General features: G+C 38.8%; 1 protein-coding gene across 2 annotated transcripts in view; it reads left to right on the top strand.

Moving 5' to 3' along the window:
* KCNN2 (potassium calcium-activated channel subfamily N member 2) overlaps positions 1-27,573 on the top strand; it is a 192,446-nt gene that overhangs the window by 125,000 nt on the left and 39,873 nt on the right. For both annotated transcript variants that reach the window (XM_075836526.1, XM_075836535.1), the window contains 2 exons: positions 7,244-7,385; positions 24,521-24,631. In XM_075836526.1, coding sequence (XP_075692641.1) covers positions 7,244-7,385; positions 24,521-24,631 — 253 coding nt within the window. The remainder of the gene's footprint in view (positions 1-7,243; positions 7,386-24,520; positions 24,632-27,573) is intronic.

The following is a 27,573-nucleotide window of genomic DNA, read 5'->3' as shown; positions in this document are numbered from 1 at the left end:
ATGTGGTCATAAACTGCTGTTTGGGCACATGGTAGGGCTCAGAAGAGAAGGAGCGCCATTTGGCTATTAGAGCACAGATTTTGCTGGATTGGTTTCTTGGCACCATGTCACTTTTGCAAAGCCCCTGTGGGACCAAAACAGTGAAAACTCACCAAAAGTGACTCCATTTGGGTAACTACACCCCTTGAGAAATTCATCTAGGGGTGTAGTGAGCATTTTGGCTCAACAAGTGTTTTATAGATTTTATTAGAATTGGGCAGTGAAAATAAAATTAATTTATTTTTTCCAATAAGACGTAGCTTTAGCTCAAAATTTTTCATTTTCTCAACAAATAAAAGGAGAAAAAGTCCCATCAACATTTGTAAAGCAATTTCTCCCGAGTACGGCGATATCTGGTCATAAACTACTGTTTGGACACAAAACAGGGCTCAGAAGGGAAGGAGGGCAATTTGACTTTTGGACTGCAGATTTTGCTGGATTGGTTTCTGGGCGCTACATCACATTTGAAAAGCCCCTCTGGGACCATAGCAGTGGAAACCCCCCAGAAGTGACCTAATTTTGTAAACTACTCCCCTCAAGGTATTCACCTAGGGGTGTAGTGAGCATGTTAATCCAGTATATGTGTTTTCTAGAAATGAGTGTACACTCGATGTTGCAGAGTGAAAATGGCAATCTTTCTAGAGAAATGCCCGTATGTGGTGCCCAGCTGGTGCCACCATGAAAGACAGCTCTCTGATTATTATGCTGTGTTTCCCGGTTTTAGAGACACCCTCCAAAAACAGCCGTAAAAAACGCGAGTTGCTAAAAAAACGGCTGAAAATCAGGAGAAGTTTTCCCCTGAAAACCGCTCCGTATTTTCAGATGTTTTTTTAGTAAGCGTGTGAACATACCCTTACTGGTGTTTCAGTTTATAATGTGGGGGCATATGTAAGCTGGGCAGAGTACGTCAGGGGCTTAATCAGGTGGTATAATAATGGGGTAAAAAAAACAATAAAATAATCCCTAGATGTTTGTTTCGCACTGATAGATGGTTTCCTTTCTTATCCCCCTTTTGGTCCACACTCCGCACCTTTGCAGTTTGGGGAATTTTGTTGGGAAAGTGTTGTTCTGGTATAATACAGGCACCCTCGCTTACAGCAGATATGTTTGGGCCCTCCCCCTCCTGTTTCCCTCATTTTAGGGCCTTGATAAATTGAAACAGAAGAAATGTTACCCTCGGGCCTGCACTACTGAATATTTTTCTTTCCTGACTTATGGGAGTCTTAACTTATTTTATTTTTTCATAGACGTAGTGGGATGAGGGATGTTTTGTATGTGGCCCATTTTGGGGTACATGTGACTTTTCGACCACTTTTTATCCGTTTTTTTTTTTTGGGAGGCAAGGTGACCAAAAAACAACAATTCTGGCATGGTTTTTTTTTTTTTTTTTACAGTGTTCATCACGCGTCATAAATTACATGCTAACTTTATTCTGCGGGTCATTACAATTCCGGCGATGCCACATTTGTAGCACTTTTTTATGTTTTACAACGTTTTGCACAATAAAATTACTTTTGGAATAAGAATGTGTTTTTTCTGTCACCATGTTCTGAGAGCCATAACTTTTTCATTTTTTTTGTTGACGGAGCTGTATGAAGACTTGTGTTTTGCGAGACGAGCTATAGTTTTTATAGGTAACATTTTTGGATACATGCAGCTTTTTGATAAACTTTTATACCAAATTTTGGAAGCCAAAAAAACAGTAATTCTAGCAGTTTTTTAGGTGTTTTTTTTACGGCGTTCACCGTGCGGAATCAAATAATATTTTTATAGTTCAGGCCGTTACAGATGCGGCTGTACCAAATAGGGATGTCACGATACCAGAATTTGGACTTCGATACCGATACTTCGTTTAGTATTGCGATTTTGATACCAATTCGATACTTTGCCAACAGTAATAAAAAAAAAAGTTCTTCTGTTTTCTGATGTGAGGCGCGTGGTGTGATGAATTTTGAATGTGCCTCACATTAATAGTAATTAACCCCAGAATGTTTCTCAGTCATAATGGGTTAATGTGTGAGGTACATGATGGGGTTAATTAAACTCCATGTGTCTCACATTAATATTAAATTCATCACACCTCGCGCCTCACATTAATGAGTGAAAGAAAGCAGTTTTTATTTAATTTTTTTACAGCGTACACATAACTGACGCAAAAAAATTGTTGTGCAGGCTATTACGCCCGTGCCAATACCGAATATGTGTATATTTTATGTAATGACACTTATTTTAATGTTTATTGTAAAAAAAAAAGGTGTATGTGTATTTTTTTTTTCATTTAACATTACTTTGTTTTTACTTCATTTTTAAACTTTAATGTACTGGCATATATCTATATACTGATAGTAGACAGGCATATATCTATAGGCTAGTACATTAGCCTGTGTACAGATAGTACACAGGCAGCTGTTAGGACATACCGAAGTATGTTCTAACAACAAGAAATATGGTAGGACAGCCCTGGGTGATCCTTCAATGGACCCTGGGCTATCTGCCCATATATGGTATGTCCCTCAATCGCGTCACAGGGATTCCTGTGATGCGATCTAAGGGGCATCCCCCCCTTCTCACTTCCTCTTGAATGCTGCAGTCCGCTGTGATCGCAGCATTCAGGGGAATAGCGGCGGAGATGAGAGATTTCTCTTATCTCCGCCGTTCTAGAGCGGGGCTGTGCCTGTGTAATGCAGTCATTGCCCCGCTCCTGACATTAAGTGCGGTGATGCGGCCGGCGCTGCACTAGTGAGCGGCGGCACAGGCATTTTAATACTTGAAACTTGTATTTTCTTTTTGACTTTTTGTACTTTTTTTTTACACTTTATTTTTAGTCCCACTAGGGGACTTGAAGGTCCAACTGTTTGATTGCTGTTCTAATACATTGCACTAACTATGTAGTGCAATGTATTAAAACTGTCAGTCGTTCACTGACCGCAAGCCGACTAGGCTTCGCCACCAGACGGGGCCTAATCGGCTTCCGTAATCGGCAGAGCAGGAGGCCATTGTTAGGCCTCCTGTTGCCGTAGTAGCAGTCGGCAGCCCTGCGATCGCATTGCAGGGCTGCCGACTTGCTACAAACCACTAAGATGCAGCGATCACCTTCGATCTCTGCATCTAAGGGGTTAATGGAAGAAATCGGAGTTAGCTCCGGTTCCTGCGGTTACATCAGGGTGTCAGCTGTAACATACAGCTGACACCCACCGCTGATGATGCTGGCTAAGCTCCTGAGCCGGCGCCATGCCTTTTAGGCCCTGCCTCCGGGTGGGTCCTAGGAGGCTTCCGTAGCCGACAGACCGGGAGGCCAGTATTAGGCCTCCAGCTGCTATTGTAGTCATCGGCAGCCCAGCGATCGCAAAGCTGGGATGCCAGTGGCTATAAACCCCTCAGATTCTGCGATCTCTATTGAGCGCAGCATCTGAGCGGTTAATCGGCCAGATAGGAGACTAGCTCCGGTCCTGGCCATTACAGCAGGGTGTCAGCTGTAACATGGTGCGGGCTCAGCTCCTGACTATCACTGCGATGTAACTGTACTTCTGTATGCCGGGAACACCTTCTCGACAGCGCCATATATATATATATATATATATATATATATATATATACGGCGGATGTCTGGAAGGATGTAAAGTTTATATCATGCACTATTTTCACTGCTTGAGAATGGCTTCTTTGAGGTCGAAACGTCGTATGGTGTATTTTCTGGAACAATAAACCTATTTCATGTTTGAAGATGATGCTGACATTCATTCACTTCTACTGAAACTCTCTAAAAAGATATCTAAAAGGACATTGATTTAAATTTTAGGTGTGAAAGTCATTTAATGCTTAGCCCTTATATAAAAGTAGCTAAATCTAACATAATAGGATAACAAATATAATGTAACATTCACTTTGGTAGTTTTTTACACAATTTATGTAGTACCTGAAATGGACACAAATACACATGGGGAGTTCTTTACTATCAAAAGAATTGTCTGAGTTGGTTATAGTATTGTTTTGTAAGTTTGGTAATGTCAACAGATAACAGGGAAAAAAGAATATTTAACATGTTGATCACCTTCCCATTCAAGGATTGACCTCTAACAGACAGTACAGGATCACATCTTCTGTTTATTGACAATATTTCCAGCTCAGTTGTTCACAAAACTCAGAATTAAATGTCTGAATAAAATAGATGGTAATTACATCAGACACAAAATGCAAAGAATGTGTTTCTAGGAGTCTGGTCACCATTTTAGATCTCAAGTAAGTAGCAATTTTTGCATTTCAAGAGGAATAAATTATATTGTATGGATTAGAGCAACATGTCTTTAACGTTTTATGAAGAAAAAAATTATTTATGCAAGTACTATCAATATATAGCAAAATATGAATGTGGAATTGAGCCCCTTTGCACCTTGCGTCCTACACTTGTGGTGCAGGCAGATGAGCCTAAATGCACAGTACTGTAAATCTACGGTGCTATGTTCTCAAGATCAACCAAGCGCAAGGGGTTAAGAGGGTGTCTATGATTGATAACCATCAATCCATGACAATGGCTGGCAATGGTGACATCTTTCGGCATCTATAAAGGAAGAGTGTTCCCTTTGTGTATTGACCATTAAAGAGGCTCTGTCACCAGATTATAAATGCTCTATCTCCTACATAATCTGATTGGCGCTGTAATGTAGAGAACAGCAGTTGAGGAAGCTTTTTGTGGCGAAACGCGCGTCGGGGTATACGGCAGAGCAGACACTCTTTCACCTCCTGTCTCACACATGGGTAAGTCCCTTGATCTGACCATTTAACCCTCTGCTATGCATTGTCTTTGACTTTAACTGTGGGGTGGTCCATACAGTGGTGGGTATTGCTTGCCCATATATTATAGTGTGTAGCAGTTTGTGAGTGTGGTCTCCGTAACTTTACTAGAGTCATACTTTTTGTATTATTTTTTATGTATATTTTGTCTGTTCAAATAAAATTTATAACTTTTTATATTTGATACATTGGCGTTAAAAGCTCTTTTGTCTCTTTGTGCTATAACGATATGCCATTAATGTCTGATAGGTGGGTCCGTCTAATATTACCCCGCCAATCTAGAACAAAGTGCTTAACTTTGGACTTCTTATATAGCCAAGTAATGAGAATAAGAATATGTGTGTTCCTGAAGATGCAAAAGACGCCAGCTGAAAGTGTAGGCAGATATGTGATCATCAACATCTTCACAAAAAATTAATATATTTCCTGGAGAATTAAAACTTTTATGTTGACCACATCTCCAGGCAACACCGAGTTCAGTTACCAATGTTGTCCCAAGACATAAATATCTTTTTATTGCATTGCATTGAATAAGTAGATCTAAACCTTAGTCCCTGAACCACATAGCGCTATCTGGTACAACTATCAACGTATGAACTACTGTATGAATGACATTTCTGTCGGCAGCTTCTTATTTGACCTTTCACGTGTATGCTATATAAACAGTTGATTTAACTAGCATGTTCACTCAGCATTAGGTAATAGGGCTAGGAGGTGAATGTGCATGACTTGTCTGCAGAAATCTGTTTGATGGATGCTACCAATGTTTACTTTTTTACAGGTCCATCGAAACTAAAATGTAAATTCCTTCAGCTGAAGGAACTTATAAAAGAGCTTTTAATAGTATACACAAATATATGCAACATTCCCAGGAACTTATGAGAGCTGAAAATAAAGTTTTGGGTTTTTTAAATTTAAAAAAGGAAGACCTGTAAGAACAATGTTTTATGAGTGTAACTTGACATTTGTATCTTTTTGCACTGTAAAAAAGTTTTTCTTATATATTGCCTCTGAATAAGGGCAATATGCTTTGGGACTCCGTTCATGGGTTCCGTTGGAGCTTTCCATCAGGGGAACACATGAACGGAATCTAAACTGAAATAAACGGAAACCATAGGATTCTGTTTGCATCACCATTGATTTCAGTGGTGACAGATCTGGGGCAAATGGTTTTCATTTGTCACCATTGTGTAAGGGTTCCGTCGTTTTGACGGAATGAATAGCGCAGACGACTACAGTATTGATTCCATCAAAACGACTAAACCCTTAAACAACGGTGACAAACGGAAGCCATTTGTATGGTATCCGTCACCATTGAAATCAATGTTGATGCAAACGGAAACCTATGGTTTCCGTTTGTTTCAGTTTGGATTCCATTTATGTGTTCCCCTGACGGAAAGTTAGACGGAACCCATAAACGGAGTCCCAACGCAGATATGAACAAAGCCTAAGATAGCTTTTTTTGTATTATTATTTTTATGCACTGAAAAATGGCAGGTGGATGTTCAATAGCAACAGAACATGTGGCATCAAGGTGACCGTCATCTCTGGCTTGGATTTGAGTATAATTTGGTGGTGACCTTGTTAGGAGGAGCAGTTCATCTATTCACCTGCTGAATGATGTTATTCACAGAAACTACAGCCTCCCTGTCTTCTCTATGTGATGAGTCATACATTCATATACACAGCACATGACTAAGCAATGAAAGTAGGGGAGCCCCATCTGTTAACGTACAGGGTATTTAAACATAGTTTTTCTAAACTAGACAAACCCTTTAATGTTAAAAGAAAATACACTTTACTTGTAAAATATAATCTGTATACATTTAGATACATTCTGTCATTTATGTATATCTAGTAATAATTTTGTCGTTTTGCTTTTTGAATTTTTATGACATTTGTTTGTTTTCTGCAACAAAAGTATGCTGAATTTCCTAAAATGTCATAACTATTCATGACTAAGTTCTAGTTCTTTTAGTATTCAGCGTAATATTTGTTTAATGCCTGTAGAGTTGATATTTTTTTAAAGATATTAATCTTGCATTTTCTATTCTCATGAGAATCCGTGGAAACCTTACTTGTGATTTAAAGGGGTTTTCCAGCTTCATGTTTTAAAAATTATTTTAAACAACAAAATAAGTTATACTCCTCTTTCAACCCCCCTGCCAGGATCACGCTGACTGTTGCCTGATCCTCCACCTGACTTTATTTAAGCCGTTTCAGTAATGGCGTCGTCTCAACACGTAATCTTGGTAGCCAGTCACTGTCCGTAGCGGTGGCAACAGTAGGGTTAACAAGTCACTGAAATAGCTGATAACAGGGAACAATAGCTGATAACAGGGAGCAGTAAATGAATAGCAGTGACTATTTACATAAACCATGTAATCTTCCATGCATTTTCTACTTCTTTCAGATACCATGACCAACAGGATGTTACTAGTAACTTTCTTGGAGCAATGTGGTTAATTTCAATTACTTTTCTATCCATTGGATATGGTGACATGGTACCGAACACATACTGTGGAAAAGGAGTGTGTTTACTCACAGGAATTATGGTAAGAAGACATTTAATCACAATGACTTTTCTTGAACTTCTTTGAACATTGATGAAACATTGATGAATGAGATTAGTTGTTCTCTTCTCCTGTATATTCGTTTTAATGCAATGCATCAAATTATTGGACTCCACCGAAATATATCACGGATCAATTTTCTAGCCAATGTTTTCTTTTGGAGGCATTTAATCTTCAGTTTTGTTTCTGAACCTTGTAGTTAAGAAGAATCTTATCGCTCAAAACCCCCATGGTTTACAATTTAGACAACCTATTTCTTAACCCCTTCCCGCCGCAGCCCTTTTTCAGATTTTCATTTTCGTGTTTTCCTCCCCACATTCCAACAGCCATAACGTCTTTATTTTTCCGTCGATATAGTGCTATGAGGGCTTGATTTTTGCGGGACGAGTTGTCGTTTTTCGTAGCAGCATTTATTTTGCCGTATAATGTACTAGGAAACAGGAAAAAATGTATATGTGGGGTAGAAAATGAAAAAAACAGCGATTCCTCCATGGTTTTTTGCGCGCTGTTTTTACGGAATTCACTGTGCAATTAAAACAACATGTTACCTTTATTCTGTGGGTCAATACGATTATGGCGATACCAAATATATATAGTTTTTTCTATATTTTACTACTTTTACAAGTAAAAACCTAAGTGTAAAAAAGAAAATTTATTTTGTGTTACCAAATTCTGAGAGCCATAACTTTTTTATTTTTCCGTAGATTAAGTGATATGAGGGCTTATTTTTGCGGGATAAGCTGTAGTTTTTAATAATACCATTTTGATGTACACGCGACGGTTTGATCACTTTTTATTTCATTTTTTGTGGGAGATTAGGTGACCAAAAAATAGAGATTCTGGCGTTTACAATTTTTTTTTTTACGGCGTTCACCGTGCGGTTTAAATAATGATATATTGTAATAGTTCAGACTTTTACAGACGCGGCGATACCAATTATGTATTTATTTATTTTTTTACTATGCTCTAGGGGGAAAATGGGAAAAGGTTTTTGTTTTTTTACTTTTAATATATCTATTTTTTTTTTTTTACACCCAAAAAAATTTTATTTAACAAATTGTAACTTTTTTTATTATTCCCCCTAGGGGACTTCAACCAGCGATCGTTAGATCGTTTGCATGATATACTGCAATACTAATGTATTGCAGTATATCGTGATTCTGACAGGCATCTATTAAGCCCTGCCGGAGGCAAGGCTTAATTGGTGTACAAAGATGGCGGGCCATAGCAACCATCGCCCCCCCCCTGCGCGATTGCGTTGCGGGGGGCGCGATGAGCTGTTAGAGCGGGTCACCCCCCCCTCTTTCTGACGATTTAAATGCTGCGGTCGGTATTGACCGCAGCATTTAACGAGTTAAACGAGCGGGATTGCGCTCGAGCGCAATGCCGCTCGTTACTCTGAAGTGTCGGCTGTAACAAACAGCCGACACCGGCATCTTATGGAGCGAGTACACTCCGTGAGCCTGCCCAATACTTCCCCTACCCGACTTTGGCGTATGGATGCGTCAAATGTTGGGAAGGGGTTAAGCTCTATTAGGACAATTAGACATAATAGTGGGGAACCCTTCTCTAAAAGCCAATACCAAAAGCATTTGACTGCGCTATTGATTCCATCATAAAAACGAAACCCTTTCACAACAGTTTGAAAAGGAAGCCATTAGCAAAGTATCTGTCACCATTGAGATCAATGATGATGCAAACGGAAGCTATGGTTTCCGTTTGTTTTTCGTTGAAGGGTTCCCCCGACGGAAAGCTCAGACAGAACCCCTCAACGGAAAGACAAGGCTGATGTGAACACACACTTAGGACAACCCCTTCAATTTAGGGGTCTGGTCTGAGTTCTGATTTAGTTTGGGAAGTCTGGTGTCTGCATCAATATACAGGTGTGGGGTATAAATTCATATAGGGGTTTTGTCTCGGATTAGATTCCGAACACACCCCCATCCTTCATTTTTTTTAGTCATGTGACTAATCGTGTGTGTTGTACCAGCACCTTCTAGTTATGTTCCTGTGTGCACGAGTGGGTTTCAGCCCACACTTAACGGTTCTGGCAAACAGGTTGTTAAAATAGCAGCCATATCTCAGAGATTTAGGACTCCAATACTGGTTCAATTGTATCTGTGTCCTTAGGATGCAGATACAAGTAACCCCTTAATGCATTGTCACGTGCATGTATGTGACAATCGTTAATGGAAAGTATGATTATTACGCAGCAGGGGTTAAACTGATTTCATAATTCATCTCTCTAATGATCTTAGATCTGATACCATATTTATTAACTGTGCCTAGTTTTGGTATTGTATTTGTTAGGCTAATTCACATCTGCATCAGGGGCTCCGTTCCAACGTTCCTTCGAAATTTTCTGTTGGAATGGAGCCCTGACTGACACAAACGGAATCCAGAGGTTGCCATTTCCATCAACATTGATTTCAATGGTGACGGATCTGGTGCCAATGGTTTCCGTTTGTCTCTGTTGTGCAGGGGTTCCGTCGTTTTGACGGAATCAATACCCTAGTCGACTGCGCTATGGATTCTGTCAAAACGACGGAACCCCTGCACAACGGAGACAAACGGAAACCATTTGCACTGGATGATGCAATGGTGATGGAAACAGAAATCTATGGTTTCAGTTTGTGTCAGTCAGGGCTCCGTTCCGACAGAAAGCTCCGACAGAACGTCGGAACGGAGCCCTGATGCAGATGTGAACGCAGCCCTAACTGAGATTAATTCTGGTACAGAATTTAACATGCTTTGTTCTATGCTTGGTTCTGCGTATTTATGTACTGAGCTTGGTTCTGAGTATTTATGTACTGAGATTTACATTTCTTAGTTCTGGTACCGTATTTATGAACTTAATTCTAGTACCTTATTTATGAATGGAACTTGGTTCTGATGCAGTATTTACATAATAAGCTTTATTCTGGTACCACCCTACACCCCCAGGCCATTTGGCCCTTAATCTGGCACTGTCCTAGTCCCCATTGCTGTTGCCATTACTATCATTGTCGGAGTAGTATTGAATACAGCAATTAACCCCTTCCCTCTTTAGCCACTTTTGACCTTCCTGACAGAGCCTCATTTTTCAAATCTGACATGTGTCACTTTATGTGGTAATAACTCCGGAATGCTTTCACCTATCCAAGCGATTCTGAGATTGTTTTCTCGTGACACATTGCACTTTAAGTTACTGGCAAAATTTGCTCGATATGTTCAGTATTTAATTGTGAAAAAATTAGCATTTTTCTCAATTTAAATGTATCTGCTTGTAAGACAGGCAGTTATACCACACAAAATTGTTTCTAATTAACATCACCCATATGTCTACTTTAGATTGGCATCGTTTTTTGAACATCCTTTTATTTTTCTATGACCTCACAAGGCTTAGAACTTTAGCAGCAATTTCTCACATTTTCAAGAAAATTTCAAAAGGCTATTTTTACAGGGGCCAGTTCAGTTGTGAAGTGGTTTTGAGGGCCTTATATATTAGAAACCCCCAAAAAGTCACCCCATTTTAAAAACTTCACCCCTCAAGTATTCAAAACAGCATTTAGAAAATGTCTTAACCCTTTACACATTTCACAGGAATTAAAGCAAAGTAGAGGTGAAATGTACAAATTTCATATTTTTTTGCAGAAATAAATTTTTAATAATTTTTTTTTTATAACACAGAAGGTTTTACCAGAGAAATGCAACTCAATATTTGTTGCCCAGTTTCTGCAGTTTTAGGAAATATCCCACATGTGGCCGTAGCGTGCTACTGGAATGAAGCACCGGCCTCAGAAGCAAAGGAACACCTAGGGGATTTTGGAGCCTTATTTTTGTTCGAATATATTTTAGGCACCATGTCAGGTTTGAAGGGCTCTTGCAGTGCCAAAACAGTGAAAATCCCCCAAAAGTGACCCCATCTGGAAAACTAGACACCTCAAGGAAATTATCTAGGGGTGTAGTGAGCATTTTGACCGCACAGGTTTTTTACAGAAATTATTGGAAGTAGGCCGTGAAAATTAAAATCGACATTTCTTCAAAGAAATTGTAGGTTTAGCGATTTTTTTTTCTCATTTCCACAAGGACTGAAGGAGAAAAAGCACCGTAAAATTTGTAAAACAATTTCTCCCGAGTAAAACAATGCCCCACATGTGGTAATAAACGGATGTTTGGACACACGGCAGGGCTTAGAAGGGATGGAGTGCCATTTGGCTTTTGGAGTCCACATTTAGCAGGAATGGTGTGCGGAGGCCATGTCACATTTACGAAGCCCCTGAGGGGACAAAACAGTGGGAATCCCCCCACAAGTGACCCCATTTTGGAGACTACACCCATTGAGGAAATTATCTTGGGGTATAGTGAGTGATTTGACCCCACAGTTTTTTTGCAGAAATTATTGGAAGTAGGCCCTGAAAATAATAATCTACAATTTTTCAAAGAAAATGTAGGTTTAGCTAATTTTTTCTCATTTCCAGAAGGACTGAAGGAGAAAACGCACCACAAAATTTGTAAAGCAATTTCTCCCGAGTAAAACAATACCCCACGTGTGGTAATAAACGGCTGTTTTCATTTTCTCATGTTCGATGTTGCAGAGTGAAAATGGGATTTTTTTCCATAGATATGCCAATATGTGGTGCCCGGCTTGTGCCACCATAACAAGACAGCTCTCTAATTATTATGCGGTGTTTCCCAGTTTTAGAAACACCCTACATGTGGCCCTAATCTTTTGCCTGGACATATGACAGGGCTCAGGAGTGAAGAGTACCATGCGGAGTGGAGGCCTAATTTGGCGATTTACAAAGTATTGGTTCACAACTGCAGAGGCTCAGATGTGAAATAATAAAAAGAAACCCCTGAGAAGTGACCCCATTATGGAAACTGCACCCCTCAAGGCATTTATTAAGGGGTGTAGTGGGCATTTTCACCCCACAGGTCTTTCCCATAAATGAATGCACCGCGGATGGTGCAAATTAAAAATTTATATTTTTCCCTAGATATGCCATTCAGTGGCAAATATGTCATGCCCAGCTTATGACGCTGGAGACACACACCCCAAAAATTGTTAAAAGGGTTCTCCCGGGTATTACGATTCCATATATGTTGAAGGAAACTGCTGTTTGGGCACGCTGTAGGGTTCAGAGTCGAGGGAGCACCATTTGGCTTTTGGAGAGCGGATTTTGCTTGGTACTATATTTGTTTGAGTATTGCTGGTGTTTCCATTTATAATGTGGGGGTACATGTAAGCGGGGCGGAGTATATAAGGGGCATAGTCAGGTGGTATAATAATGGGGTAAAAAAAAAGAATAAAATAATCCATAGATGTGTGTTACGCTGTGAAGCAATCCTTTCTGCACAGGCCGGTGTCGCACTGATAAATGGTGTCATTTCTTATCCCCCTTTTGGTCCACACTCCGCACCTTTGTAGTTTGGGGAATTTTGCTGGGAAAGTGTTGTCCTGGTATAATACGGGCACCGTCGCTTCCAGCGGATATGTTTGGGCTCTCCCCTTCCTGGTTCCCTAATTTTAGGTCCTTGATAAATCGCCTCTTGAAACAGAAGAAATGTTCCCCTCGGGCACAACTGCATATTTTTTTATTTCCTGACTTATTGGGGCCATAACTAATTTTATTTTTGATAGACGTAGCGGTATGAGGGCTGGTTTGTTGCGGGACGAGCTGTAGTTATTATTGGTACCATTTTGGGGTACATGCAACTTTTTGATCACCTTTTATCCTATTTTTTGGGATGCCAGGTAAACAAAAAAAGCAATTCTGGCACAGCTTTTTTTGGTTTTTTTTATACAGCGTTCACCATGCGTTATAAATTACATGTTAACTTTATTCTGCGGGTCAGTACGATTCCGGCGATACCTATTTTATAGGACTTTTTTATGTTTTACAACTTTTTGCACAATAAAATTACTTTTGCAAAAAGAATGTATTTTTTCTGTCGCCAAGTTGTGAGAACCATAACTTTTTAATTTTTTTGTCGACGGAGGTGTATGAGGGCTTGTTTTTTGTGGGACGAGCTATAGTTTTTATAGGTACCATTTTTGGATACATGCGACTTTTTGATCACTTTTTATTCTAATATTTGTAGGGCAAAGTGACCAAAAAACAGAAACTCTGGTAAAAAATTTTACGTTTTTTTTTATGCTGTTCACCGCGTGCAATAAATAATATAATATTTTGATACCTCAGGTCGTTACGGTCGTTGCGATACCAAATACATATGATTTATTATTATTTTTCAATAATAAAGGACTTGATAAGAGTAAAAGGGGGATTGTGTTTTATTTAATTATTTGAAACTTTTATTGTTTTCAAACTTTTATTTTTTTGCACTTTTTTTTACACTTTTTTATACTTTTTTTTACACTTTTTCTCAAATCCCACTAGGGGACTTGAAGGTCCAATGGTCAGATTTTTTTTTTCTAATACATTGCACTACCTATGTAGTGCAATGTATTAGATCTGTCAGTCATTCACTGACAGCAAGCTGATTAGGCTTCGCCTCCCGGCGGGGCCTAAATCGGCTTCCGTAATGGCAGAGCAGGAGACCATTGTGTCTCCTGTTGCCATAACAGCAGTCGCCAGTCCTGATTGCCTGACAGGGCTGGCGATCTGCTAGCAACCGCTACGATTCAGCAATCGCTTTTCATTGCTGCATCAAAGGGGTTAATGGCAGGGATCGGAGCTAGCTCCGGTTCCTGCCGTTACAGGTGGATGTCAGCTGTACAGTACAGCTGACTTCCACCGCTGATGACGCCGGATCAGCTCCTGACCCGGCGCCATCTTGCCGGCAGCTACGGAAGCCGATCAGGCTCCGCCGCCAGGCGGATCTTGACCGGCTTCGGTGCTAGGCAGACCTGGAGGCCAGTATTAGGCCTCCGGTTGCCATTGCAGCCACCGGAACCCCGTCAATTTCATTGCTGGGGTTCCGATGAGCTGCAAACACCTTAAGTGCAGCGATCGCGTTTGAGCGCTGCACTTAAGGGGTTAATGGCGGGGATCTAAGCAAATTTCGGTCCCCGCCATTACAGTCGGATGTCAGCTGTAAGATACAGCTGAGATCCGACGATGATGGCACCGGCTCAGCTTCTCAGCTTCTAAGTATACGACATTTTGCGGGAAGCACTGGCTTTCCATGACGTATATTTACGGCAAATGTCGGGAAGGGGTTAAATGGCAGTCTATTATGTCTAAAGCAAGTCAATCATGTCAACAGAATGTCAAAAACCATTCATATTCTTCTGTCATTAACCCGTTAGTGACCAGCCCATAGTGTTTTTACGTCGGTCACTAACAGGCCTTTTTCGGATGCAATAGACTTTTTATGTCGCTGCATCGGAATAAGTAAACAGGGAACTGTCAAATCTCCCTGCTCTCAGCTGCCAGAGGTAGCTGAGGGCTGGGGGCATCCCAGCTCGAACGTGTAAGATCGATATTAGTATCGATCTCACCCGTTTAACCCTTCAGATGAGGTGCACAATAGCATGCACCACATCTGAGTGGTTTTAGAGAGAGGGAGGGAGCTCCCTCTCATCCCGGCGATAAGATCGCCGAGTGTCTGTGTCTCCGATGGCAGCCGGGGGCCTAATAAAGGCCCCCAGGTCTGCCTGTAATGAATGCCTGCTAGGTCATGCCGGAGGCATGACCTAGCACATGCCTGTCCGTTTTACACGGACAGGCAGTAATACACTGCAATACAGAAGTATTGCAGTGTATTCTAATAGTGATCGTATAATTGCATAGTGAAGTCCCCTAGTGGGACTAGTAAAAAAGTGAAAAAAAAAGTTTAATAAAAAGTGAAAAAAAAACAAAACTCACCTTTTCCCCCTTACAAACTGCTTTATTATTAACAAACAAAATAAAGTAAAAAAAGTTACACATATTTGGTATCACCGCGTCCGTAACGATCCCAAATATAAACTTATTAAATCATTTAACACACACGGTGAACGTCGTAAAAAAATAAAATAAAAAAACATGCAAAAATTGCTGTTTTCTTTGAATCCAGCCTTAAAAAAAATGTGATAAAAAGTGATCAAAAAGTCGCATCTACTCCAAAATGGTACCGATAAAAACGATTAGAAAGAAAGCCCTCCAATTACATCGGCAAAAAAATAAAATCGTTACGGCTCTTCAAATATGGAGACACAAAAACAAATAATTTTGAAAAAAAAGTGTTTTCACTGTGTAAAAGTAGTAAAACATACAAAAACTATACAAATTTGGTATCGTTGCAATCGCAACAACCCGCTGAATAAAGTTGTTGTGTTATTTATACCATACGGTAAACGGCGTAAATTTAGGATGCAAAAAAGTGTGGTGAAATTGCTGGTTTTTTTCTATCCCCCCCCCAAAAAAGTTAATAAAAGTTAATCAATAAATAATATGTACCCCAAAATGGTGCTATTAAAAATTACAACTTGTCCCGCAAAAAACAAGACCTTATACAGCTAAGTCGACGCAAAAATAAAAAGTGTATAGCTCTTTGAATGAGACAATGGAAAAACGTAAAAAATGGCTTTGTAATTAACGTCTAAAATAGGCGGGTCATTAAGGGGTTAAAGGCTTTAAGCACCCAGAAAGGGCACTGAATTCAGATCAAGACTGTAATACCAATGGTGGTGAACACTTACAAACTGATCTGCCAGTTCAGTCTGGCATGATGATGGTCGGATCATTCATATGAATGATCCCACGTTCAATTGTGGCTGATCCAAATCTTATCAGCTTAACAGAATAGTCCATATAAAAAAAACTTCTCTTCAAGTATCAGAATAGGGACAAAAACAGCACAACAATTTCTCACTGTTACTCTGTAAATTATTTATGTGTATATTAAAAAGCGTTAAACATAAAAAAGTATGCATCCTATGGAAAAAAAAACGATTAAAAAGCTGCTGACAGTCACATATAAAGAATATTAGAACTGGAGATATGTGAGATAATGTGGGCAGACAGTTTTCTGGACGTTGTCATCGTAATCCCATTAAAAACCTCTTCAGTCGGCCTTCCTTCCTGAAATGCAAGCAAAAGTAGGTACTAGAGACTTTAGGTTTAGTTCCCCTTTAAGAAGATGTAGAAACCTTGACCATTGTAAGTCTGAACAATAATTATTTTTATAAAATTGACAAGGTACCCTTTAAACTGTACATGACATGTGCACTTATGTGAGACTGTGTGAGGTATGTCTCTGCATCAACCTCTGCCACCAGCTACTGACACATTTGAAATGTGCCCATACATCATTCACTGACAACTGCCGCACAGCAGCTGTGAGAGCTACTCCTTTCGCATTACACTCAGTTTTTCCAAGCTATTCAGAATAGGACATCGTTTGAGTTACTGATTGTCAATCTCTACAGAACAGACAGTATGGACATATTATAGTAAGCAGCAAATGAAGCGTTAAGAGAAAAGACTGTGGTATAAAGTTTACTGGATACGGCTACGTGATGAAAGGTAGAGGAGTTGATGGTGAAAGCATGAGGACATAATACATGTTCCATGTGTCAGTAGATATTTTCACTCCCCAGATCAAGGTTTCATAATACAACCTTATCATATTTCTTTCAAGTTACTTTAGAATCTGTGAACTCTGTGATCTGTAAAACTACTTAACATGTCTGTATACAAATAACCTGCAGACAGCTCCCAGCTCCAGATTTCAACACTCATCTACTGGAGGGCATCTAAATCATGAAGCCAAAATCATTCAAAGTACAGAACAGGGATGACCGAGAAAAAAAGCGACTTAAAACCGCCACAAGCATCTTCTAAAAAAAAATCATTGCAAACAATTGGATATTAAAAAGCAACCTTCTACTTCACAATAAAAAGATAGCAAAGATGAAAAAAATAGTTTATGAATTATGTCAATTGTTCATGTTATTCTACAATAATGATACTGTAACCCTTTCCATCACATACCTTTTTTTCTATCTTCTCTTGCTGTTTTTTTCCTGTAGTAAAGCATATCTCTAAACGCTGCTAATAGCAGCTCAGGCAAGATGGCTGCCTCCATATCAACGTAGAGAAAATAGAATTAAAAACAATCTACAATCAAAAAATAAAAACAGGTTAAAATGAAAGAATAAATATCACTTTGTGATTTTGATGTGCTGAGTGGGATAACCTTTTTAAATGTCATTTAGGTTCTCTCTGAGATATCTGCTTAACTTTCCTGAGACTGGGTCACCATTTATTTTTCTGTAGACAGGCTATAAAATTGTGCTTGTGTGTTTTTTTTTGTGTTTTTTTTTTTTTTAGTTCTGATATATTGCCCAGGAGCATGCAGGATTGATTAAAAATCTTGAATCATTGATATTACACTATTATTTTTTATGTGACAATGTACACCACCGTTCAAAAGTTTAGGGTCACTTAGAAATGTCCTTATTTTTGAAAGAAAAGCACCGTTTTTTTTTCAATGAAGATAACATTAAATTAATCAGAAATACACTCTATACATTGTTAATGTGCTATATGACTATTCTAGCTGCAAACGTCTGGTTTTTAATGCAATATCTACATAGGTGTATAGAGGCCCATTTCCAGCAACCACCACTCCAGTGTTCTAATGGTACATTGTGTTTGCTAACTGTGTTAGAAGGCTAATGGATGATTAGAAAACACTTGAAAACCCTCGTGCAATTATGTTAGCACCGCTGTAAACAGTTTTGCTGTTTAGAGGAGCTATAAAACTGACCTTCCTTTGAGCTAGTTGAGAATCTGGAGCATTACATTTGTGGGTTCGATAAAACTCTCAAAATGGGTAGAAAAGGAGAGCTTTCATGTGAAACTCGACAGTCTATTCCTCTTCTTAGAAATGAAGGCTATTCCATGCGAGAAATTGCCAAGAAACTGAAGATTTCCTACAACGGTGTGTACTACTCCCTTCAGAGGACAGCACACACAGGCTCTAACCAGAGTAGAAAGAGAAGTGGGAGGCTCAGCTGCACAACTGAGCAACAAGACAAGTACATTAGAGTCTCTAGTTTGAGAAATAGACGCCTCTCAGGTCCTCAACCGGCAGCTTCATTAAATAGTACCCGCAAAACGCCAGTGTCAACATCTACAGGGAAGAGGCGACTCCGGGATGCTGGCCTTCAGGGCAGAGTAGCAAAGAAATGCCATATCTGAGACTGGCTAATAAAAGGAAAATATTAATATGGGCAAAAGCACACAGACATTGGACAGAGGAAGATTGGAAAAAAGTGTTATGGACAGACGAATCAAAGTTTGAGGTGTTTGGATCACACAAAAGAACATTTGTGAGACGCAGAACAACTGAAAAGATGCTGGAAGAGTGCCTGAAGCCATCTGTCAAGCATGGTGGAGGTAATGTGATGGTCTGGGGTTGCTTTGGAGCTGGTAAAGTGGGAGATTTGTACAAGGTAAAAGGGATTTTGAATAAGGAAGGCTATCACTCCATTTTGCAACGCCATGCCATACCCTGTGGACAGCGCTTGATTGGAGCCAATTTCATCCTACAACAGGACAATGACCCAAAGCACACCTCCAAATTATGCAAGAACTATTTAGGGAAGAAGCAGGCAGCTGGTATTCTATCTGTAATGGAGTGGCCAGTGCAGTCACCAGATCTCAACCCCATAGAGCTGTTGTGGGAGCAGCTTGACCGTATGGTACGCAAGAAGTGCCCATCAAGCCAATCCAACTTGTGGGAGGGCCTTCTGGAAGCATGGGGTGAAATTTCTCCCGATTACCTCAGCAAATTAACAGCTAGAATGCCAAAGGTCTGCAATGCTGTAATTGCTGCAAATGGATCATTCTTTGACGAAAGCAAAGTTTGAAGGAGAAAATTATTATTTCAAATAAAAATCATTATTTCTAACCTTGTCAATTTCTTGACTATATTTTCTAGTCATTTTGCAACTCATTTGATAAATATAAGTGTGAGTTTTCATGGAAAACACAAAATTGTCTGGGTGACCCCAAACTTTTGAACGGTAGTGTATACCAGGTGTTATATTTAGTACATCTTGATAGAAGGTAGAGTTGAAGGAAGTGTCATACATACAGAATAGGCAGTCCGTAGATGGTGCTGATTCGCCATCACATTCAAATCATTGAGGACAGGGAGAACCCAGCATAGGTTCAGACAGCCCATAGGGAAGAATCAGCCTTAGCTGGTCTAACCCTTTCATAGACCCAATTGTAGATGTGTGAGCTGTGCCTGTAAGCCCTTAGTTGTGTAAAATATCTGTCTTTATCGAAAGAAAAAACAGGTTGTTATATTATCAATTGCAATTTATTACTTTTTTAATTATCTTTTATTACAAGTTTCATGATAGGCAATAAATACTGTTTAGTCTAATTTGTAGAAGGACCAAACAATTGGTAAAATATATTATAACTAATAATAAGACAATATACAGTCAACTGCTTAATAACAAAAACAACAAACACACAAAAATAAAATATATACTGGGACGTTGACTAAAAAAGGGAAAATGATCACATAAATAATTATGTAAGATATGGAGGCAAAAACACTAAACTGTTGTTGTTATTAATATTATTTACAAAGTGCCATTAGTTTTTATAACTATTTACATAGCATAATATTGGGGTAACAAATTATAAAATTTACAAAACAACTCAAAACAAATCAAAACCATGAGATACAGTAATTGGAAGCCCTGCCCAAATGTGCTTAAAATCTATAAGAAGAGTTTTTATCTCTAGGGAATAGATAAAAGGTTTCAGGTAAAATGTGTGGGCAGCTCTAAACGTGTCAGGTGAGGCAGTGTTGGAATACCATTTGAGGTAGACTTGTAGGCCAGGTTAAAAGTGTGTCGGAAGAGGTGAATTTTCAATGTGGGTTTGAAGGTCTGAAGGTTTTGTGTCGGATGGAATGAGTGAGGGAGTTCTGAAGAGAAGGGAAGTATTAGAGAAGTCGTGTATGTGAGAATATGAGGAGATGATAAGTGTGGTGCAGGGAAGGTTGCCTTGGGCAGACCAGAGGTTGTGTGTAGGATGGTATCTGGGAAATAGAGAATGAAACAAAATTGGATTGAGCATTGTAGTCACAACACATTATGACAGTGAGATGTTTACTCCTTCATGACGAGACAGTATTTATCAATATTTGGTACGTGTCGTAATATTTGGTACATTTTTCATCTTTTTTTTCCACTACATATAGTGTGCTATTTCTATATGTTTTAAAAAAATAAATAAATACCCATTTATATGAGAAGTATTACGTTTACAGGGAACACAATTTAAAAAAAAATATGTAAATGCATTTAACTTTGCACCCCTATAAATATAAATACATTTTTGTGTCTCTAAAATGTAGTATAAATCACTGTCTCCTCCTGTATTGTGCACACACTGCTCACTGAGCGATGTGTATATAACAATCGAGAAGGTAGGAGCAGTGAGAAACTGCTTCTGTCTTCTCTTCAGTGTCAGTGACCGCAGACTCCCCCCTTCTGCTGCTGCACAATTGCAGACCTCTAAGAGATATATAGACTATTAGTGGCAGCAGATAGCTAAAGTGAAAATTTTTAATTCAAAATAATGTTGTGTATGGTTACGTTTCTTCTTCCTAGTAACAAAACTTCAGTGCTCTTTAGTTTGGTTACCACACATTCTTGAATTGCCACTTGTGGGAGGCTGTAACATTCATGGCTCTAGGAATTAATAGTCTAGAGACATAAAAGACATTGCCAGGCAGTGATGTTTAATAACAGACAAGGATGTTCAGTGATTTGCTTGACTTAGTAGGTAAGGAACCTTCCATGTGTCCCAGATGAAGAGATATGTCTAGCCCTGTCATTTGGGAGTAGAAAGGCTTATCTTGTTTTACCTAAAAAAAAATCCCTCATATTTACTTACCTATATTTTTAATATCTGACATCGAGTGAGCTTGACTATTGAAATACATACATCTCCAAATCCCATTAGGTAATTTGAAATAGAATGTCTTGTATTTGGTTGATCAACCCAATGTTATGTTGTGACATAATAAGATATTTGTTATGTGATCTAACAAAGCACACAGTGACAAATAACTGCGGCAGAAATGTGGTCTATTTTTTTAGTTTTTTATTTGTCTTCTGTTAATTACAGGTGAAGATGTTTTATGTATATTTATTTTCTACCCGAAATAAAAAATAGCTATTGCAATACATACCTCCAAACATTTGCATCCCAAATTATGGAACTCTTTAAGCCCTGCACCCAATCCGCCCAGGAATGCCCACAAAACATCCCATGAATGCCCATTCTTATGCAAATGCCCATAATCCCCATCTACTTTACGACCGCTTTGCAGAACAATACCATGAAACCGGGATGGTTGGGAGTTATGCTAATAAGAGCCATACTAAGGCCATAACAAAGACCTAAAATTAAAAGTACATCAGCCTACTAGAATTTTGAGTACATTCCATCCCTGACTGGTCTGATTGCATTTGTGTCTGTTTATATTCACCAGTGCTGACCAAGGACTTTAATTTACACGCCCTAGTGATTTCACTAATGCAGAATTGTAATAACTATGTCTGAGAGTTCAATTGAAGTTATGAGACCTATTATAACATATTGGAGTGAAATATATCTCAAATATATCTGGCAAATGGCAGCAATGCCATTGTCCAATATGTCTAAATACCACATATATTTCATAAATATACAAGAGAACATACCTCTACTGCGGACTTAAGTAAAATGAATAAATGACAGTATATAATAGTAAATAATGAATTCATAATAGCACAAATACAAATCTATTTAATTGTATTTCACTTTTGCCTATGTTCACTTTTGTCTTCTTTGGGGTAATTTTTTCTGCACAACAAATAAAAGTTGTTTTGGATTACAATACAATAAGTATACACTGTTTTTCAATAAAATTAAAGGGAACCTATCACGTCCATCATACAGGCCGATCAAAAGATAAAAAGATAAAGAACAACCTGTATTTTATTAATTTAAATGGACACTAACTTTTCAAACAACTCATGCTAATCTAATAGTGTAGCTGATATAGATCAACGTTGTATTTTACTTACTGTTAAAATGTAGTTGTTTTATACATGCAAATTGTTTGAAGTTACTGCCACTAGGCGTTTCCCTTCCTGTAGTCTGCTGTCCACCCGCTGTTGTCAAGCAAAATCCATCCATAGTTACAGAGCAGATTTAAGGGGCTGCAGAAAGTGGGGGTGTGTTTTTGGACTGCCTGCCTATGCAATTATATTGAGATGGGAGGGGGAGCAGAAGGAGGGAGCAGGGAGAGAAAGACACAGACACACTGCCCATACAAGTTCATAGAGGGGGAGCAGGAGGAGGGAGTAGGAGCAGAGTGAGAAAGACATAGATGGTAAGATTTATATGTCACCCCAGGGCTGGATTCTCAGCTACACTGCTCATTACTGCTGTATAATCTCCTCTAAGCTGCTGCTTTTATATATTTGATAGATAAAGATAGGAGAGCAGGATTCTCCTCTTCTATGTGTGCAGTGTATAGAAGATGTGATAGCCATTAGGCTCCGCCCACCAGCTCAGAGACAACTGACAATTAAAGAGGGAGCCAGCAGAGGGGAAAACTTAAAAAATGCAGAATCCAAGTCATATATTGGCTAGATATAGTTTTATTCCTCATGTACACGCATATGACAGCTTATTATGAGAAGTCCCCTGATAAGTTAGGTGCACTTTAAGTCCCTCTGGGTTTGAGAGTCTAGTGGGCGGTCCTACTGAGTAATTTACAGCTATTTCTGTATTCACACTGATACTTGGTGTCAGTGGTTGAGACGGCCCACTGGACACTTTAGCCTACAGTGAGCATTGATTTGAATGAATAAATGACACTGTACTGTAAATTTTTGCACAAAACTGTATATCAGTCTGCTTAGCATCTCCTGCTCTATAACAAGCTGCCTGTTGATAGGACATTGTGTTCAGCGTGACGGTTTCCCTTTAAAGAAAATCTAGTACCATTCACTTTGTTTCCCACATACTCATGGCTCTTTTTCATTGCCTTGACATCTTGAAATGCGTATAGGTGTCCTGGGATATAATTCAAGTCTTGGATTTAAATAAAGAAGCTGTATAAAATCAGTACTTAATAAAATCCCCCTAGTGGCAGTAACCGACATCCAGAACTGAGTGAAGAAAAGAAGGTGATTTGGAGCGCTTTGTCAAAGAAAATAAATATTATGAAATTAATCTTCAATACATTTTTAGCCTATTAAGATTAAGAAAAAAACACATAAAATAATCAGTACAATTTAATACATTTGGAATTAAAACAAGTGTATGACTGATATAAATGTATGTGTTAAAAGGACACCTAGTCCTTGCTCCATATTATATATATCCAATATTTATAACCAATATTACAGATTATGAACTGTAACAGGAAATCTAATGATTGTTATATCCTTAGAAAGTAAGTGAACATCAATTTTAAAGACCATTTCAGTTTGCATACGATGCTGTATATGTATCGCCCCCCCCCCCCCACATTTTATAATGACCCCCACTAAACCTAAACTTTGGGCTTGCATAAAATTTTTTACAACTATATATGTTTGACAAACAAGACTAGTCCATCATATTCATAATATAAAGGTTCTAATAGGGTCTAAATAAACGTTTATCCCCCTGCACTCATTTTGGGAAGAAGACTGGGATGTGTTCTGTTTTTACATACGTTCATCCCTACAGGCTGCTTTTCGGATGTGATATTTACTATGTACATATTTTCACAGCCATGCAAACGTCTTTGAAAAGTCGATATTAGGAAGGATTACATGGTTTGTGCTAGTTTAGTCATATTTCCTAAAATGCCAAGAACATTATTTAAATAGAATTTCTTTGGTAATGTTAAATGGTTCACTATCATTCTCCCTCTTTTATGTCTTTTAAAGGGTATGTCCAACTATACACAGGGATTGTTTGTTATCAAACCAGAGAATATTATCAATCAAGACTATATACAAAGCTGCTTCATGCTTCTTATACTAGATGCATTGGAGCAATAAGCAATTGGTTGTTATGGTGGACATATCCATTTAGGTATTATTACCTTCACTGTAATGTAACACTTTGTACCACTAAATGACTGTTCTTTTGTCCTGTTGATTTCAGGGTGCTGGTTGCACTGCTCTTGTTGTAGCTGTGGTTGCAAGAAAGCTAGAACTTACCAAAGCAGAGAAACATGTTCACAATTTCATGATGGATACTCAGCTCACTAAAAGAGTAAGTAAGCATTGGTCATTATTGTATTATTATTTTAATTCAAAGGAAAAACAACCAGTAAAGATTTACATCCAAGAACATAGATAGATATTCGTGGTATTATTTATAGTCCACCACATAGATAATAGTGATTTTGAATGCGTTCTTCGTAATATTTTTGACAAAAAAAAAGTATAGATCCGGAGTATATATAAAATGTAACTTTTACTGGTTTTTGTTAAAACATTTATAATTTACGACATATGCACATAAAAGCTTTTCATATGCCAAAGTTGCATGCAATTTTTCATGTATTTTTCATAATCTGCATTTTCAAGATGATTTTTAAGACCGCAAATAAGTCCACCTTAATAAGGTTTCTAAATCTGAATTATTTAATTATTGTTCACTTCAGAAGGTTCTCCCGCAAATATTTGTTTTTTTTTGCTTTGCATGAAAGACATATAGGGGTGATATAAAGATTTTTAGGGCGGTTGCCCTCCTATCCCTTTTTTGTCCTTTTAACAATTGTCTCCGATGCCAGGTTTTTGGTGAACTTCTGATGTTAGATAGGTATTCTCCCAACGCGTTTCCTCCTGACCAAATGATTCCTCAGGGGAGATAGGTCAAAAAGTGCATCTTCATCCAAGTTCATGGGAGGCTGCATAAAGATTAGTGTAGCTGTCTAGCTAGGAAAATTGCTTTCTTGTGAAAGCATGCTTGCAGTGGCAAGAGATCAGGCTTCCCGTCTGGGAAGTTAGTAACAACGTCCGTGTCTGATGTCACTCAAATGAGGAATTCCCTGTCTCTTTTATATCCGGTTCTTCCCCCGAATCCTCCCACTAAACAAACTCCCCCCCATGACGTTTGGGGGGCATGTGTCTTGTATGGGGCGATGACCCGCCGCTGCCCCAATCCACGTCAGGGCCGAGCTCCCCGCTGTCTCTCCTAAAGAGGAGATATACCCGGTCTGCAGACGCGTAGTCAGGGAAACGGAGATAACTCTGCCCCTTCGTATGTGACGTGGCAGCCAGACACTGGCTGCGACGTTACATCAGTTTCCCTCTCAACTGTCAAGTCTCCAGCGTCTTATGCAGATGCTGCAGATCTGTGTTAGAGTGGGTGATTAGACAGGAAAATCCGGTCTATCTGTGAGAACAGAGGGCTCGGCCGGTCAGCGTAGTAGGGGTGGACTAGGGGGAACGAGTTTCATAAGGGACTGTGTTCGCGCTGGGTGCCTGAGTGCCGGGACAAGACCGGCACCCATGCATCCCCCACACAAAGACAAGGTCCCAGGATAACTGCGGAATAGACTCATTTATTTTGGAGGAATTTATTTAGTATACTCAGTGGTTTTAAGTTTTAGGATATTAAATGGCAAGAGTGCTAGTTGTAACACTATTTATAAAGCAAGTATTAATTGCAAAGGTAGGTGGTGTCTTATTTTTTATTTTAAATTTTAAATAATTTATTCACTGAGATTCATAATAGCTTTTTTGAGAGAGTCTGGTTACTCAATAAGGGATGCGTACAGAATTGGTTCAGATGAAACATCCAAAATCCAGCTGTTCATTAAGCCCATTCGGTACGGTTGATCCCAATTTAAAAATCCATTTTGACTTTCTCTGTAATAATATTCTATCGATATCCCCACCTCTAATAGATGGTTGTAACCATTCTATTATTGTAAATCGGAGGCAACTTGGGTCTCCTTTATGTTTGAGATAAACGTGACGAGAAACTGGTTTGTCCCTTTTTAACAAAAACCAGTAAAAGTTACATTTTATATATACTCCGGATCTATCCTTTTTTTTTTATCCAAGAACATAGAGTCAGATTTACTTTTGGTGCTGCGCCTGACTTCTGGCCTAAGTTGCACCTTCTTTTTGGTGCAAATCATTTTCGACACATTTATGAATGACATGCACCAAAAAGAACAGACGTTTGCAATTTGACCAACGAGGGGGCTTGGCTTAGCGGACAAGGGTGTGTGGCCGAAGATTTAAAGTAAGGCAACTACTAGGTAGTAAAAAGACAGTAAGAAGTGTCTAATTGTGTGCCAAATTTATCATTCAGAATGAGCCACTGTGATAAATTTAGCGCATCTAGTCTAATATTTAGCTGTATAAATTTAAGACTGTATTCGTAAATCTGCACCATAGGTTTCAAAAATAAGGGCTGCCCACAAAATTCCAGAAGGCATGGTGCATGGTATGATGCGTTCCCTCCCTAACTCCTAGTTTCCTTCCTATGCTTTTGCTTTCTCTCTTACTCATTGACCCAAGGGCTTTTAACCTATCGTACTTCCACTTTGTGCTATATCTGTTTTTAAACAAATCTGAGATACTGTAGGAATAAAGCTACTTAAAAAAAAGTAGTGTTATACTGTTTTAACTTGTCTTAAATGGAGTACATTAAACCTTGTATGCCTTCGACTATCTGTCTTTTTGTGAGCCATGTGTTTGCTTAAAGTGGATCTGTCACTAGTTTAGTAATTCCCTGTAACACGGGTTGTATTTAGTGGGGTTCACTGACTCGTGTCACCCACTATTACTACCTCTTTTTATTAGGGTCACTAGGGTTATGCCTAGCTTCCCTACCTTTTTCTTTGTATCAGGCTTAGCTATTTGCCTTGCTACCAAGTGTGTGTGTGTGTGTGTGTGTGTGTGTGTGTGTGTGTTTGTGTGTGTGTGATGATTCACAACACAATTTGTGTAATAAATAAAAGCAAGATTTATTAACAACACAAATCGCATTTAGACAATAAACTTAATATGTATTGAGTGCTCTGACACTACTCGTGGCACAGTATTTCAATAACCCAGTAACAGTACCTGTACAATCCAATACTACTACCCACCCACATACATAAATATATATTCACAATACACTATAAGTATACCTCAATACATATAATAACTTAATATGTACCAAGTATACTAATACTACATGTGGCAAACTAC

Source organism: Rhinoderma darwinii, chromosome 1 (genome assembly GCF_050947455.1).
Source record: "Rhinoderma darwinii isolate aRhiDar2 chromosome 1, aRhiDar2.hap1, whole genome shotgun sequence".
NCBI classification, from domain to species: Eukaryota; Metazoa; Chordata; class Amphibia; order Anura; family Rhinodermatidae; genus Rhinoderma; species Rhinoderma darwinii.
The sequence above is the reverse complement of the archived record's forward strand: the minus strand, read 5'-3'. Positions and strand labels throughout refer to the sequence as shown.